The following is a 16,950-nucleotide window of genomic DNA, read 5'->3' on the forward strand; positions in this document are numbered from 1 at the left end:
GACAAATGGGTAAAACCTAAGAAAGAGATGCTCTATTGTTTAGGCAGACAGGCTGGCACTGGAGACAGGAGCAGAGAAGCCAGTTGTCAAACCATTTTTTCCTGGGGCGTGTAGCCCTTTGGTAGCCACACTTCTGGGGATGGGCCCGGGAGCTCTGAGTGTCGAGAGGGGGATCTTGCCAAGTTGGGAGTGGGGAGAATGGTGCATCCTGGGATAGTCATATTTCAAATTTCCCAGAAAGTGATTATCCGGAGGGAAGCAACCTGGTAGCCCATTGGCTACCAACCGCATCTTACCCTGAGGGCATTTTCTGAAGATAAATAGGGCACCCCTGGCATCCAGAACTCAGATATCAACCGACCTGGAAGAATGACCGAAGAAGGACTGTCCTGCTGAACCAAGGGACCTGCAAAGAGAGGCTGCACCATCGAAGACTGCACCCTGTAGCTATCGAAGAAAGGGACCGTGCCTGCTGTTTCCTGCGCAAGGAAAAGCTGTCTCCAGAGCCCAGTCAAGCCAAGAGACTCCAAGCGCCAGCCGACTGGCCTCCTGTTCACAGCACAGGGACACGAGCTGAAGAAGCCTGCTGGGGCAAGTTGGCGCCCCAAAATCTTTATAGCCTCTACCACCACCATCCAGCACCAGGGACCAATAGTGGATGCACAGAGTTGCACCCAAGTTTGTTGAGCCAGGGAGAGCTATCTGAAAGCTGCTGGGACCCTCAGAAGTTGAGCTATCGGACCAAGAAAAATTGGTCTGTGACTGTGACACTGGGCGCCTGGTAGTTCTGTGGCGACTGAACTTTGGCCGGTCCGGAGAGGACTTTGTGGGACCCCTGCACTATCTTCATGGACCGAGGAGTGCCTGCAGGAAGCTCCCCGTCAACCCCATTGCATCCTTAACCTTGTGCATCAGGACCAGTCAGTAGGAATCCATTTCAATGCGGGCAAAAGTGCCTGGAACTGCCTGAGGACTGCCTCTAAGGACCCTGCTGGTCCCCCTGACTAGCCCCCTGCAGGAGATGGTTTTACTTCTACCAGACCGAATTGGCACTTACCCAAGATTTCCTGAAAAAGTTTCTAAGTGTCGAATTTGTTGAATTTGCCAAGGCTTGCTTGCAGTTGGATGAAATTGCTTTAATTTGTTATTACTTCTAAAATGAATACCTCCAGAACCCTCCGGTGGATCTTTTTCGTTGTGGTGTGTAAATTCTTGTAAAAATACAGTCTTTTTGTCAAGTCAAGTTAAACTTTATTCAGATTCCAAGAAATCCATAAAAGCACAGCAACACGACAAATTATACAACAATAATAATAACATTCATTTCAGATTTAGACAGTTTATAATAATATAAAATAACAGTTCATGAGTTAATTTAATAGGGTGATCATACAAAGATAAAAATGATCAGAGGTTGGACATCATCTTACGTGCTCGGATGGCAATTTTCAAACAAGCATTGGCACCTTATAAGTGTTTAGCCATGCAACAGTTGCATAACTAAATACTTATAAGGTCCCAAAAACGAGACCTATTGGCTATGCCAATGCTTGTTTCTGTTTATTACTGCTCTGTAGTAATGGCGGCGCACGGGTGCCACCATTACTACATACAAGTAATAAACAGGGGAAAAAACCTGGCTCACGGAGAACATCAAAGCGAAAGTGATCGCGATCAAACATCAAAGCGGCCGTGCGGCCGCGAAAGTGAGGCGCGCACGCCCGCGCACATGCACTGTAGCTCTAGGCTACAGTGATAGCACTTTTTTGAGCCCACACAAAAAGTCTCGCCAGACCAGCGCATGCTCTGGGTCAGACGAGACCTAAAGAGTGCTAGTGCGAAAGACCAATTCTTCGTTGTTCATAGTAAGCAACCACAGGTAAGCATTATCCAGGCAAATTGGTCTCTGCTTTTTCAAAAATGGAATTGAAAGCCACTTAGTATATTTTATGGTTTAAATCTTTTATTGAGATTTCAGAAACACACATAGAGACTCTGAGAGGTGGGATTATCAACTCCCTGTTAACTTAAAATGGGTGACAGAACTAAACATCATGGAAGTATGTAATGAGCATTGGGCACATGCCCTGGCAGGGAAAACCATACAGAGTCTAAACGAAGGCACCATCAAAAGGAAACCACCCCCCCCCCCAAAAACCCTCCCCTCCCCGAACCCTGCCCACCCCCTCCCCTGTTCCATGTCCACCAACGCAGCCCTCCAGCACCCCAGTCAGGTCTTTATCACCTCTCCTCCCCCTGCTCGTCTGATAAGCGCAACAAGCGCAAGTAGCGAGGACAAGTAACCTCTCGGAATTCGGAGGACAAGAGCGCCAGAAAAGGTTTCCACAGATCCCCATACTTGGTGCCCTCTCCCGCCATCGTTAACGTAAGTTTCTCCATGCCAAGGACATGCCACAAACGCTATAACCAGCCCGTGAAGGTCGGAATGGTGGAGGTGCGCCAGTGAATGAGTATATTCTGTATCGCTGATCCCAGCGCAATTGCCATTTGTCGACCCCCGCGCGATTTGAGCGGGTATGTCAAGGGATTTGGAAGGCCCAACAATATATATGCCGTGAAGCGTGGTATCGCTGCGCTAAAATGCTTGTCCACCTCATCGATCACCTGAGTCCAGTATGGCTGGATGTGTTCACCAGAGCAGGTGTACCAGGGTGCCTATGTGATCACAACCCCTCCAGCATTTCGCGTCCCTCGCCTGATCCATTGAGTGTAGACGTTCCGGGGTGTAGTACCAATATGTCACTACCTTTGTAAGGGTGTCTGTAAGCCCCATGTGATAAGCTGCATGTCGGGCCGTGTAGTAGATACCCTCCCACTCCTTATGAGTCAGTGTTCTGCCCAACTTCCTCTCCCAACGCATCCTGCCGGAGTTGTAAGTATGTGCAAATCTAACCTCTAGCATCCTGTATAGGTTAGTGATTAGCGGTTTGTCCGATGTGCGCGTAAGGAGCCATCGCTCGTAGTGGGATAGTCGTCTATCCGCAAACGGACGGACTCGCCCATTGAGCGCCCAATGGCGAACTTGTAGGTACCTGAGCCTTTCCGCCTCAGACAGTCGTATTCCTGTTTGAGTTGCTGTAATGGAATAACTCCGTCTGTATCATACATATGGTATAGAAATCGACATCCCGCCGGCTTCCACCGAATCCATCCCCAGGGAGAAGTCAGGATTATCGAGCAGATGGGTAAGCGGAGAGGGAAAGGTGGTGAGTTCATGTTAAACATTGGTGCGGTCCCACACTTCAAGGGGAACGCGGCTAATATATCAAGCGTACAGATTAGGGGGTCGATGAGGTTTGCGTAGGAAGGGAATTTCCTGCAAAGGCCGCGCTGCTACGGCTTGATCTTGAAACAGCCAGTGTTTCTCCGATTCCCAACGACTCCATTCCACCAAGTGACGCAATTGGGCAGCTTGGAAGCAGAGTTGAAGGTCAGGGATCCCAAGCCCACCGTTCTCCGGAGGAAGGGTGGACAATGACCGCTTCATGCGCGGCTTCCGACCATTCCAGATGAACTGTGCGAGCTCTGAATGTGTCTGCTGTATCCAGCTGGTTGGCCGATGTAGAGGGATGGTGCGAAAGAGGTAAAGGATCTGAGGCAGGATGGTCATCTTGACCGCTGCGATTTTGCCCAGCCAAGAGAGAGGGTAATGTTTCCACTGACCGAGTTCTCTGCGGATCTTCTGACGCAAGGATGCATAATTAATAGTAACCACCTGTGGGAGGGTGGAAGCCAGCTGAATCCCCAAATATGGGACCGTGGCCTTCGCCCACTGGATGGGGAGTATACTCTGGAGATGCTCCCGGGTGGGCTGAGACCGGGAGAGACTAAGAGCTAGCGACTTGTCGGTATTCACCTTCAACCCCGCGGCCTGCGCAAAGGTGTCTAAGTCCAACAGGCATGCCGGCAGCGCCTCGCGCGGGTTGGATAACGATAACAACACATCATCCGCATAAAGGCTGATGGTATGAACATAGCCCCCGAACTTGATCCCAGAAGTTGCTGAGTTTTGCCGAATCCTCTGGGCCAGAGGCTCCATGTAGGCGGCAAAAAGTAGGGGCGGCAGTGGGCACCCCTGTCTTGTGCCCCTCTCTATAGGGATTCTGGAGGACGTGTAGCCATTCACCCGAACTGAGGCAGACCGGAACTTGTAGCAGTTAAAAATGTGGATGCGAAATTTCTCTCCCAGTCCCATCAGCATTAACACCTGTTCCAAGTAGGGCTAATGGATGCGATCGAACCCCTTTTCGGCATCGATTGTGAGCAGCATATACTCTCCCGCCGTGCGCGAAGCCTTCTCGACAAGATGGAGAACGCGCTTCGTGTTGTCAGACGTTTGGCGCTCTGGAATATGAACCCCGCCTGGTCCGGGTCAATAAGACCAGGCATATAAGGTGCAAGGCGGTTGGCCAGGATCCCCGTGTATATCTTAACATCGACATTCAACAGAGAAATAGGACGGTACGCCCCACATTGAGTCCTGTCTTTCCCTGGCTTGGGGATTACTGCTATAAAGGCCCCTAAAAGATCCGGAGGAATCGCTCCTGATTCTGAGAAGGAATTGAAAAGGTGGGTGAGGAGAGGGGCTAGCAAGGTACAAAACTTCTTATAAAAAATGGCTGGGAAGCCATCCGGCCCAGGGGCTTTCGCCAGTTTCAGCGGGGCAATGGCGGCAATTACCTCCTCCACACGGATGTTTCTGCCTAACTGTTCTGCCTGAGCTTTAATCAAAGCCGAAAGTGTGACAGAGTCAAGAAAGGTGACCCCGTTGGCATCATCCAACGGAGAGCTAGTATAGAGAGTAGCATAGAAATCGCGGAACGCTTCAGCAATGTCACCATCTTCCGAAACTCGCGTGCCATCTTCTTTGCAGATCTCGCGTACCCCCTGTCGTTGCCGGAACTCCTGGAGCTTGTGGGCGAGAAGGCGCCCGCACCTGTCACCCTCAGTATAGTAGGCATGCCTCAATCTCAAGGCTGCGAACTCCGCTCTATCCTGATCGAGTTGGTGCCGTACTGCTTTGAGCTGGTGCCACATTCTGGGGGCTCCCGTCCTCTGGTGCATCTGATCCAGTTCTCTAGTTTGTTGGGTGAGGTCATCCCGCTTGCGTCTGCGTTCTACATTGTCGGCGGCTGAAATAGCTTTAAACTCTCCCCGGAGGACTGCGTCGCCAATGTTGTGTCAGCGTTGGCATTATGGGAAAGGAAATCGGTGATGGAGCGTCTTATCTGCGCGACTATGTCCTCATGGTGCAGGAGAGTGTCCCTAAGACACCATACTCTGTCAGGCCGCGATACGGGTGGGAGGGTCAGAGTGGTGAGCACCGGAGCATGATCGGAGAGTGAAGCCACCCCTATCTCAGCCCCTGTCGCCATCGTTCGGACCGATGTGGATCCCAAGAGGTAGTCTAGTCTAGCATATGTCTTGTGGGCATGAGAATAATAAGAGAATTCCCAGCTATGTGGATGGAAACTACGCCACAAGTCGCACAACCCCAAGTCGCGTAAACGGTCTAGCCCCGCCGCCGAGAGCGCACCTGTCTGGTGTGTGCGATGGCTGGACCTGTCCTGTGTGTTATCAAAAATGAGATTTAAATCCCCACCTAGGATAATATTATGACTTCAGTGATGGCGGAATGTAAGAATTGTTCTTGGCCCTCGTTTGGGGCATAAAGAGAGCCAATAGTGAAGGTCGATGTGCCCAGGGCAAATCTATAAACTAATAGCCGGCCCCTGATTCCCGCCTCCTTCTGCAGGACTTCCCCCTTAAACCGCTGGGCCACTAGGATCGGGACCCCCGCGGACTTAGTAGGGCCGGAGCAAAAGAGCTGCATCGGAAATTTCCGGGATCTGAGGCGGTGACAGTCCTTAGCCAAGAGGTGGGTCTCTTGGAGGAGACATAAATCGGCTTGTGTGTTTTCTAGGCAAGACAGGATGGCCCTGCGCTTTACGGGATTGTTGAGGCCTCGAACATTGAGAGTTAATACTTTAAGCGTGTTGGCAGGCATTCACGTTATCCAAAGGACCCAGGAAGCGCAGGGAAGGCATTGCAGCGCGTGGAAAAGGGGCGTGAAGTGAGCGGTCGGTGTGTGCGCCTTAAGCCATTGGAGTCACAGTGAACCCATTAGATGGTGGACATGGAACCCCGGATCCCCCCCCAACAAAGTCCCCAAAAACATAACCAATAAGATCAACAGGTGAGCAATGTGAATAGTAACCAATTGTCCTCCACCTCCCGGTGAACGGAAATACAGCATCATGGGGTGGGTTGCCTGCAGTAAAAAGGCCCCCCTCCCGCCGACAACCTGTATAGGAAACAAGCAGCCAGGCAGTCCATTATCGTTGCCGGAGTCAGCCGGATGGGGATTTGGTCAGTTCCGCAGAGACAGTCTCCAGGGCTGCTTGCTGGCCTCTGAGGATTTCTGCCACTGGAGGTTTCTTGGTACGACGTCGGTGCCCCTGTTAACGCCATTTGGGCCTGAGTCATTTGCCTCCGCTGGGGGGTTATTGTCACTGCTATCTTCTGCCGAGAGCGCCACTCCCAACAATCTGGCCACCTCCGACAAAGAGCGCAGTTGGTAGAGTGTGTTGTTTAAACGGAACACCAGGCGAAAAGGATGGCCCCAGCTGTACGGGATGTTACGTTGCTGGAGATGCGCAGTGATAGGTTTGAAGGTATTGCGTTTGTGGAGCGTGAGTGCTGGAGCGTGAGTGCATATAGGTCCTGATAGAGGACCGGCGCGTGGTCGCGGAACGCCAAGGGGTGCATATGACGGGCTCTGCGGAGTATGTCCTCCTTGGTGCGGAAGTCTTGAATACATACTAAAATGTCCGGCGGTGGGGCAGATGGGGCCCTCGGGGGTCCAACTCGGTGTGCCCGGTCGATCCGCAGGTCCGTCTCGAGTGGCCTGTCCAAGATGTGATTGAAGATTTCTCTCATAAATCGAAAAAGGTCTTTCGAATCTTCATCCATCTTTTCTCCGCGGATCCGTATATTGTGGCGCTGAGACCGGTTTTCCAGGTCCTAGGCCTGTGTCTGGAGGTCGACCTGCTGTTCATGAATCCTAAGAACCTCCTGTTGCAGCGCCGCCAGCTCTGTATCCTGCCCATCACTTTTGTCCTCTAGCGCGGCGACCCTTTCGCCAATGCCGTCCACATCTCTGCAAACTTCCTTAAGTTCCGCCGTGAACTCCTTCTGAAGGGTTTGAATATCATCTCTCAGGGCTGCAAACATGGACTCAAGAAAGGCTTTGGTGATCGGCTCGGCCCCGTCCTTCTTCTCGGGTGTAGGGCGGACCACACTCGTCGCCATGTCGTTGGGCGGTTGACTAACCTGCACTTTTGCAAACAGATCCTTCAGGGTCTTGTCTTTGCGCCCCTTGGGGGGGGACCATAGCGTGCCGCGAGCCAGACCAGTGGGGACCCCAGTGAGCAGTGCCCTCGTTGCTCCCTGTTCACTCCGCCGTCACAGGCTCGTTAGAAGTGGTGCCCCACCCTGTCCGGGTATCATTCCAACACAGGCTTCCTGCCATTCCCAGCCAGCAATGGGACCTCAAACTCCGGCACGTCTTGGTTTCCAGCCCCCCTTGCCGCTTGAGTGTAGTCCAATTCAAAGGTGGGGAGGCCCCCGCCCTTTCGTCAACGCACACCCCGTCTCAGCTTGGAAGGTCCTTGATGCTCCCTCTTCAATTACTCCGGCGCCTGGCCTTGTAATAGACTCACCGGGCCCACAGTTCACCATCCCCCTCCTCAGGCGGTACCGCAGCAGCCCCAAAGAGCAGCCCCAGTCCGTCCGTTAGGTCCTCCTCTCGCCCCTGCACTCACTTATGGTGCTCTGCAACCCCTCCATGCGCAGGACAGTCCAGTGCCTCCACTTCGCCCCCAACCATGTCTGGGCCACCCCGGGGGCAAGGGTCGCGTGGAGTGGCCTGTGTGAGAAAAGCTCCGGACGCTTACCAGGTAGGCCGCACTTGATCACTGTCCTGTCCCACCGCGCACTTGCAATCGAAGATATATAGGTGAGGCCGTTCCCTGCACGTCAGAGCCCACTACTCTATAGCAGTTACTAGGTCCCATGCACCCTCGCCGTCCACACCAGGCGCTGCCCCACGATGATCCTCCGGCCACCCGCGGTCCTCCGGTACCTGTCATGTGAAGGCAAATGTTAGGCCGCCATCTTCCCTAAGATGGCGGCCGTCACCTCCGCGGGCTCTGTCAGCCGCCACCTCCGCTGTCCCTTCTCACAGTCAGGCCCCAAACGACGATCTGCCCTCAAAACGGGTCCCCGGGGGGTGCAGGCACTGACCTGACCAGCAGCGCTGACTGGCCGCACCTCGTCGTCGCCCTGCGTCTCCGGCAAGGTTCCTCCGCAGCACCGCTGACCATCGACTACCTCAGGGAGACCGGGTCCACAGCCGGCAGCCGCCGCCCCTGTCAGGCCGTTCTGGTCGCCACTCCGTCATTCAGGTCCCGCGTTCCAGGCCTCGCTTCGCGCCCTCGCCGGCGTGTTGCGCTGGTCCGGCTCCACTGCTTAACTCGGGAGGTGAGCCCTCCCGATCTCTACCATCGCCCAGGCTGACCGCTTGTCTGCTCCGGAACTCAACCGGCCCCTGTGTGGGGGTCGGTAGACGCTGATGCGGCCCGGAGGCCGGTGCTGCAACAGGCTGTCGGCGGGAGCTTCAGAGCAGCACGTCCGCTCACACCGCCATCTTGGCCACGCCCCCCCACTTAGTATATTTTAAGTAATATTTACAAAGAAACAGAAGATGTAAATTAGTTTGTCCGCTCACTCCATCACATAGGCAGGGGACATAATCAAGGTTGGGGTGATAGCCAAAAGGGAAACATAGCAAACGTTTTACAGTGCCCGCTCTTAGACGGAATAGAAGACTCTTTTCCCAGTGGGTCATTGGTAAGGTAAGATAAATGGGTAGGGGGATACCTATACTGTTCTATGCTCATATAGTTTAATGCGAAAGATTTCTTCGATTCCATACTAATCCTTTCTTTGTTATAAAGTGTTTAGAGTACATTTTTTAACTCGCTTTTATGGAGTGTTTTTGCTGTGCTCGGGTTTAAAAAGAAGCTGCCTTTATTGACGCTACAAAGACTGTGGTACACGCCCAACAGCCAAGGGATATCCATTCCTCTCTCACATTTGACACAGTCACTAATAATTTCTCTGGTTAGGGACGCAGCTTGATTCTTCCAGACTGATAGCCAGAAAAGAGCAGGGTGAGCATTAATAAAATCATTAATATCATTTAAATTAAGTTCCCTATGACAGATGTATTGAGTGGTGGAGTCTTTTTATAAATTGGTTTCAGATTTCTTGAGTGTTGTGTCGATTTCTTCGTCAAATGTTTTTGTGCTGTTTAAATGTTTTACACTTGTTCCTCTGTGTGAGTCTTGCTGCTCAGTGCCACAGCTACCCGGGTTGAGATGAGGGTTTGACAGACGAAACCTATTGTCCTACAGGGGTTGGTAATTGTATTACACAATCAAACCAAATATTACATCCCATTTTCTCACACTCTTTGAACACAAATTTCTCAATACAACTAAATGGGTTTACACCAGTTATAGCTTTTTGCCAAATTTTGTGTATTTTCGTTTTCGTTATTGGATAACCACGTTTTCTTTGTCTATGGGAATTAACATGGGAATTCAATGTTTTGGACAGAGCCCCTTTTTGTTGACCCTGCTTGACAGATCATCGTGAAACTGTCCAGAAAGGAGCTGAAGTGAATTAACTTATGAACTTTTTTTTTTAGAAAGTTAGGTGCACATTTGCCAAATGGCTCCAAAGTTATAAGTAAATTCGTAAATTAAGCATACACTTGGCTTCCTTGTCCATAATACAGTTGTATCCTCCCTTCATAATAACTAGGAAAAATTACATTTCAATTAATGAGATCCCTAGAAATTACCATATTAAAGTACTGGATACTTCAGTCTATAGTACCTCTAACAATACTCATTTTTGGATTTAAAGTAATGTAATATAAACATTTAAAAAACGCTCATTCTAAGGGTTTATTATCATATCAGGAGAATTAATTGACATTATAGCATAGTTAGCTTTGTCGTTGTTATACTTTCAAATATATGTTTTATTGATATCTGGTTTCAAAATGAACACTACACTACAGAGCCAGTCAAGCAAAGGCTTTTGACTCAGTGCCAACAATAGTAAACATAGAAGACAGAAAAAAAACACAAACAGCTTGAATAGTCCTCCCTCGTACTTTGCTAGAACCCAGCTTACCTCACGCGTCTCACCGATATTATGCGGCTTCCCATCAGGAGTGTATGTAGTGGCTGTGGAAAAATACACGGCTCGTCCTTCAGCTCTCCCACAGTGTGTCATTCGTCCCTAGATATTTACTTCTTTATCCTTCATTTATACCGTAACATGTACAGGGCAACTGAAATTCTGCAATTGTGTGGCTGCGGCGTTTTTTTACATAGTTATAGATTCGCTGCATTTGCCGAATAATCCATTATCTGCTGCGTAATCTGTGAATAGTAACAATATTTTTTTTGTTTCTAGCTCAAACGGTTCAAAAGTTACTAAAAACGCAGCTGCATTTATTATCTTCAGTAGAAGGTCCTTTGAAGAGGTTGACTGTTCATCTATCTATTGCCTATTGCTATATTTGGGTGTTAACCTGGTACTAATGAGGTGCAAATAATGCCCAGATAGTGTTAATAAGTGTAAAAAGGGAAAAATAATGAAGTAGGACTGTCACAAAATGTGGTGTATATGTGCGGCATAATTTGCTTTTTTCTCGCCACATAATTTTAGTTTGGCCCTCCCTGCTGCATAGGTGGTCCTTCATATAATAGAAACAGAGCAGCACCAGTATAGTTATGTTTACATTAATCTTTCCATTAGGAATTTCAAATTAATTTGTTGGCTATAACCTTTATATTCTGGAGAATAAGTTCACAAACTTTCAGTAGCCTGCTAGAAAGCACAGGTGCTTACATATTTGAGGTTTGGTGAGCTTTGAATCAACTATCTCAAAGTTAAAAATTACTTTAACTTATTTTGCGCGCTACTTTAATATGGGCTTCTTCATAGACCATCCTAATACACATATTTTTTTAAACCAATTGCATCAAATTTCGCCACACTTGACATCCTACTATAATCTACATTAATGAACAATGATGAACATTTAAAATTAGTGAAAGATGCCTCAAAGGAAAAATATATAAAAGACTAGCTTATAGATCGGTGTTGCACACAATGAACACAAGTCATAGTGAGTGTATCAGAATTATTACGTCACGTAGTCTGTACAGCACAAAGTAATGACCAATGCAAGTTCCATAGTTGCTGTAGAGTGTATCCTTTATAATGTTAACTTTAATTGAAAACGTGTTTTTAAATGTGTATGTGTTTATATATATATATATATTTTTTTTTTTTCTTTGCCTCGGTATTTAACATTACAATATTCTCAGAAGGATTACATACTGAGATGCCGCTTCTGGGTTTCACACTTCTTGGCTGCATACTTTAAACTTGATGTTCTGCTGAACAGTTTAGCCATGTTTGTAATTTGTGATATTTTTATATCAGTACCCAATGTTTAATGCTTCTCTTCACCCCCAAAGGTGCTAACCTTCGACGAGGGAGGCGTGAGTGGACACATCAACCACATTTCTCTTTTCAACGCTGTACGGTAATGGACCTTTCATTGTCTACACTTTCATAGTTTATATAAGTGCGGTCAGTGCAGTCGACTCATACGGGTACCACAAGAATCTCATGTAGGAGCGCCTAATTCACTCATAATGGAAAACTTGTCTTTGGGGGAAATGTCTAGTAAGTTCTTAAAACAGGCCTAGTTAACACATTAGTGCTCCCTGTGGTCACTGAAATGTCCTCTAGATTTACACCACATGCCAGTGCGGCCACAGAGATGATAGTGGCTGTGCCCTTTTTGTCACTGAACTTTGTACTACTCTATAATTACTGGTAACCTGATGGAGCCTCTAAACCACCTACACCGGTGCTCTGAAGGACCTTGAAGTTTCTCATGTAATTTTTTTCAAAGCTGCTCTAATTTTATTATTAATGTTGCAGTATTGTTATGTGTCTGAATATATTCAGATATGCGAGCAGAATCACAGAAAATTGTAGATCAGTACATGCCTTGACGTCGGAATTAGCAATGCCACGTAAAGGCTATTTATCTTTTTGTACCTCCGTTCCTGATGGTCCACGCTAAATCGCTCGTTTTTGTAAGATTGGGTTAAAGAGTGCAACTTATTCCTGGCCACGTGTTACATGAAATCACACTGGGTATTCTCTAGTGCCAGTAGCGAAGGTCACAAGACACTTAGAATTGCCCATTGTCTGGGTGCTGTAATCACCCAATCCCCTTGCAAACCACTTGAGCACAAACAGCAGTTAGTTTGCACCAGTATCAGCATTTCCAGCACTGCAAAATGTATGCACATTCTCAGTTTCCCTTTCATTTGACCAGGAAATAACTGCATTTTTTGCAAAAAGGTTTGTCTTGTTTCTTAGCTTTTACTAAATTTGAGACATGTCTAGTTATCTAGTGAGAGTCAAACGTGAAATTCTCACTCCAATGCATTAAAAGCGAGTGAAGGGATGGTCTGATCCGTATAAAGTGAACTTTTACATACCTGCTCTAGAATAAGCTGGTCAACTCGTGAAGAGAGACCATTGGCAGTAGTGTTAGATTTTATGTTTCCTTGCTTTATTTTCCTAATTTTGATTAACTTTGATTTACATTGCTTTATACTTTGTGTTATTTATTCAGTCATTATAGATTTTTGGTAAAACTGAAACTTGAGCTGGTCCACGTGGAGTAATTCAACTGAATTTCCCTCCTGGCCATGTGCCATGACTTGTTCGGTGAAACATTGCCCAGGGCTTCCTCCGCACAGTGGCCACTGTGGCTTCGTTTAGGGGAGGTTGCTTTGCAAAAATGACTTCTCAGCAGTCAATATGTTACCGTCTCAATAGTCTCTTGAAGCTTTTGTGGTGTCGTGGGTATGACCTTCCTCTCGGCACACTCAGCTAAGTACTTGCTAAAACGACATTGTTCACTCTTCCAGTGGCAGCTCTTTGGGGGTTGACTGGTACAGTTCAGGATACCCTGTGTAATAATTGCTGGTGCTTGTTATCAGGTCCACCGGAGCCCTCTAAGTCCGCTGTGCCTAGCTCGCGGCCCAAAAAACTCTTCTCAGAAAAGCACAAGTATTACATTGTCGAAATTTAGTGGTGGTTAACTTGTGATATACGTTTTTCAATTATAATTACTGAGATTCGGCTGGCTGAGGCTGTACCTTCACTCACTATTAAGCTATGAGGTATCCACAAAATCCCACTTAAAGTGCAGGTAAACGGGGTGACCTTGCAGTGATTTCTATGGACTGCTTGTGAGATGTCCTCCATCATACACTGGTAACGTCGTTAATTTCAATGCCTTGTATTCACCTCCTTCACAATACCTTTTTCAATTCATTTACCCCCAACACTTACACACCACACGTATTCATATAGTAATGCGAGATTTACTATTTGGGCAGAAAACATAGCCACTTCAGTCACCTGTAGTTCATTTTGGAAGCCCTTGATGTACCTTATTGGTCCCACACTCTGCTCACAGGCAGTGCCATAAAAGTGACTCCTTTTTGTCAACCACCGCGCTTCTCATCCCTACTATTAAGCTCACAGTTGTGTACACCACTTCATCACCCTTGGCCCTAGAATCACGGAATTTCCATTTACACAGAAGCCCTATTAATAACATGCAAACTCAACTGACTATTCCTGAAAGGCAGGACTACACATTACTTAGATTGCGCCTGCGTCAACTGAAATATTTCACTGGGAGCTGGACCTTGGGGTTGGGAAACAAATGCGAGTTAAAATGACAATGTCTATAAAGTTTTATGGGCTAGATGTTGGTTCTAATAGTTTTACAATCTGGGCATGATCCAGCTTATGGGACCAGACCCACACTAGCAGTGTGACGGTTTAAATCCTCCAGGTTCCTCTGAGACTTAGGAATATCAAGATGCGAGCACCCAAAGTTTGTGGGGTAGGGTGGGGCGGGTTTGTGCTGGCTCATAAATGAAGACATGGGAAAACATCTCTGCTGATCCACAACATAGTCAATTATCTCTAGTTCCAGAATTCTCTCATTGTCTTAAGTCCACACAGGTCTTCAATCGCCTCCATTTTGTACAGATCATCCCATGGTTAGGGCCGACTCCTATCTTCAGCGCTATCAAGCTCGCACAGATCTCAGCAGCATGGCGCTCTAAGAATGCAAACTCATCTCCTACCCTAGAGTGAGCAACCCTCAGAAAAGGATCTGGTCCTTGCAATTCATGTGTCGGGCAAAGACATGAAAGGTCTCCCTCACTTACAAGCTAATGCTCATGGGGTCCAGTCAGTTATGGCTGATGACATTTGAAAGTGGTGAGACAAGCGATTTTGACCTAGTGACAGGCACTGTGAGAAACCAGCAATGCCTTTGGGTTCAACTCCAAAGCACTCACGTGGCTCATTAAGAGTGTTTTGTTTATAACGGATCACAACTGAGAGCTCTGGAGTTAAGGCTGAAGGCAGTGCAAGTTTCTTACAGTGCCTGCCAGTGAGGCAAAAAGGGGTAGAAATACCAAGATGGCTCACTTTAAAGTATGCATTATACAAGGGTAATAAGCAACGAGCAAACAAAAAACACAACATGCTGGAAATAGCCAAAATGTGTACTTACCCTGTATCTGTGCATCCTCTATGTTCTTCTGCAGTTTATGGTCCATGGTGACTCCGAACGTGGGGTCCCAGAGCATGCTCCCCATGCCAATCCAGATACTGCTGTTGTGCTGTTAATAATATTAACAAGCATGAGGGAAGTGCCAGAATTGGTTGGAACGGGCTAGCTCAGTGCTCCTTGAGACACTGGGGGCTTGTGTCTGCTCTCCAACTGGCTATCTAACACTGTTCAGGTTGTAGGGGTTTTATGTGTGCGTGTCGACCTGGATGTCACACGACAGCTGGCTAAACCGACATGCACATTTGGATTGGTCCCTGCTACCAGTCAGCAGCAATGGCTTGGGACTTCAGCACAAAAAAATTAAATTGTAATAAAATAGTTTAATTACCATTTTATTTTTCACATTTGCTCTGTTTACGGCAGGGGGTGGATCACGGTCCTTCACCTTAATGGAGGAACCACCACTGGTCCAGTATATATCTTCCTTTAGCGGTCAAATTTGAAAGCCTGAACCAACAAACATCCCTCTGCTTTTAATTTTATGTCATAACATAGGTTGGGAAAAGTGTATGTTCCTTCTTTGTCCTGTTTATGTGCACTTCTGGAGCAAGGAGTCACAGCTGAGGCTGGTTTCAAATAGTCAAGTTTATTTAGTTGATACAAACAAGATAGAGCAGTCTACTGTTGCTAGGGGAAAAATAGCAATATATGGAGATAAGAGCCGATTGGTTTTCACTGCATCAGAGGAAACCTACATTGAACAAAGCTGAGTCCTGCCAAGTATCACACATTGCTGTTCAGATTAATACATTCTTGGAATGTCCTTGCATTACTGCAGGGTCATAGATCGCTCGTGCAAGTCATCTGACAGCATGCATTTATTTTCCATCCCTACTGCAGCTGAGAACTTAGTTTGCCTTGCCTGGTCTGCCCCCTCCTGCCACACACCTGTAGCCTGTAGGGAGTGCTGTAGCCTGTAGGGAGTGTTGTTTTGACCATGGTATGCCCGCAGTCCCTGAAGGAGCATAAAGAGCTATCTGGATCTAAAGTAGGTCGTCTTACCGCCCTCATGCTATAACTGGCACAGTCTACTCTGTTGCACCATCTTCCAGTAGAGCTGAATTTCATGCCCAAACTGGCCTTTGATGGCACACACACATTGTGAGGACTGTTGAATCGACACCTTGTCGGCCATTAAGGGGAAGGAGGGATGCACTCGTTTTGGGCCTGCAGTGGGCTATGCATCTGGGTCTGTCCTGCGTTGGCCTGCAGCAGCCACCTGAGCATGCCTGCACTAATGGACAGAACGATCGATCAGTGCACAGCTTATGAGTCCTGTAATTGCTCTTCAACCCATGTGCGTTCGATTGGCCATGAGACCAGTCCAGACATAGTCTTGTGAGAAAAAGAGCTGCCAAAGTGAAACAATGCTGAACACCAAGGAGCCCAGCCTACCCACACACTTCAATACGCTCCCAGACCTCCTTCACCCACATATTGTATCGAGCATTGAAAGAGTTTATAGGCCTTACTTATGACACCCATTGCCAATGTTTTTCCCTCCTGATGGCTGCCATGCATACACATGCACGTACGGTGGCCATCATAGTGTGATTTGTTGTATGCAAAAGAAATATCATTCCATGATTGCCACTGTATGTGCACACACTTATCTTCGAAATGCTGTAGGAAAGCATAAATTGCTTAATCCCCAGAATAAGATATCCAAAACCTGTGTGAATGCTTGTCACAGCAGTGTTTACAAGGCCTATGTATAAAGTGTTTTTTGAAGACAGGATCCCCGCAGGAAGATTTAATTGGTTTTATTAGTTAGCAGCAACAACCCTTGATCTAACGCTAGCTGCTCGCTTCAGCAACTGCTCTCTTGTGCATCCCAGAACCATACAAGAAGAACAAGCAGGTTGCCAGGGAACATTGGGCATTCTACACAGGATGCAAACATTACAGCAAACATTACAATAATTGATATAACACATCTTCCCCCTTAAGCAAAAACTCTAAGGAAGTTGAAAACACATTAGCTGGCAAAAAAAAAGAACATAGATATCTATGTGCACACAAATTTATCTAACCTTTTGGTTTTCGATATAGTGCGAATACTTTGACCTCTTACATCGGGGGCAATCACATTTTCATTT

The 16,950-nt window shown here is 47.5% G+C and overlaps 1 protein-coding gene across 1 annotated transcript in view; it reads left to right on the top strand.

Annotated features, from left to right (window-relative positions):
* Positions 1-16,950, top strand: part of PIGL (phosphatidylinositol glycan anchor biosynthesis class L) — a 383,453-nt gene that overhangs the window by 281,424 nt on the left and 85,079 nt on the right. The window contains exon 4 of the mRNA XM_085649301.1: positions 11,646-11,713. Within this exon, the coding sequence (XP_085505427.1) occupies positions 11,646-11,713 (68 nt within the window). The remainder of the gene's footprint in view (positions 1-11,645; positions 11,714-16,950) is intronic.

This window comes from Triturus cristatus, chromosome 3_2 (assembly GCF_964204655.1).
Source record: "Triturus cristatus chromosome 3_2, aTriCri1.1, whole genome shotgun sequence".
Taxonomy (NCBI): Eukaryota; Metazoa; Chordata; class Amphibia; order Caudata; family Salamandridae; genus Triturus; species Triturus cristatus.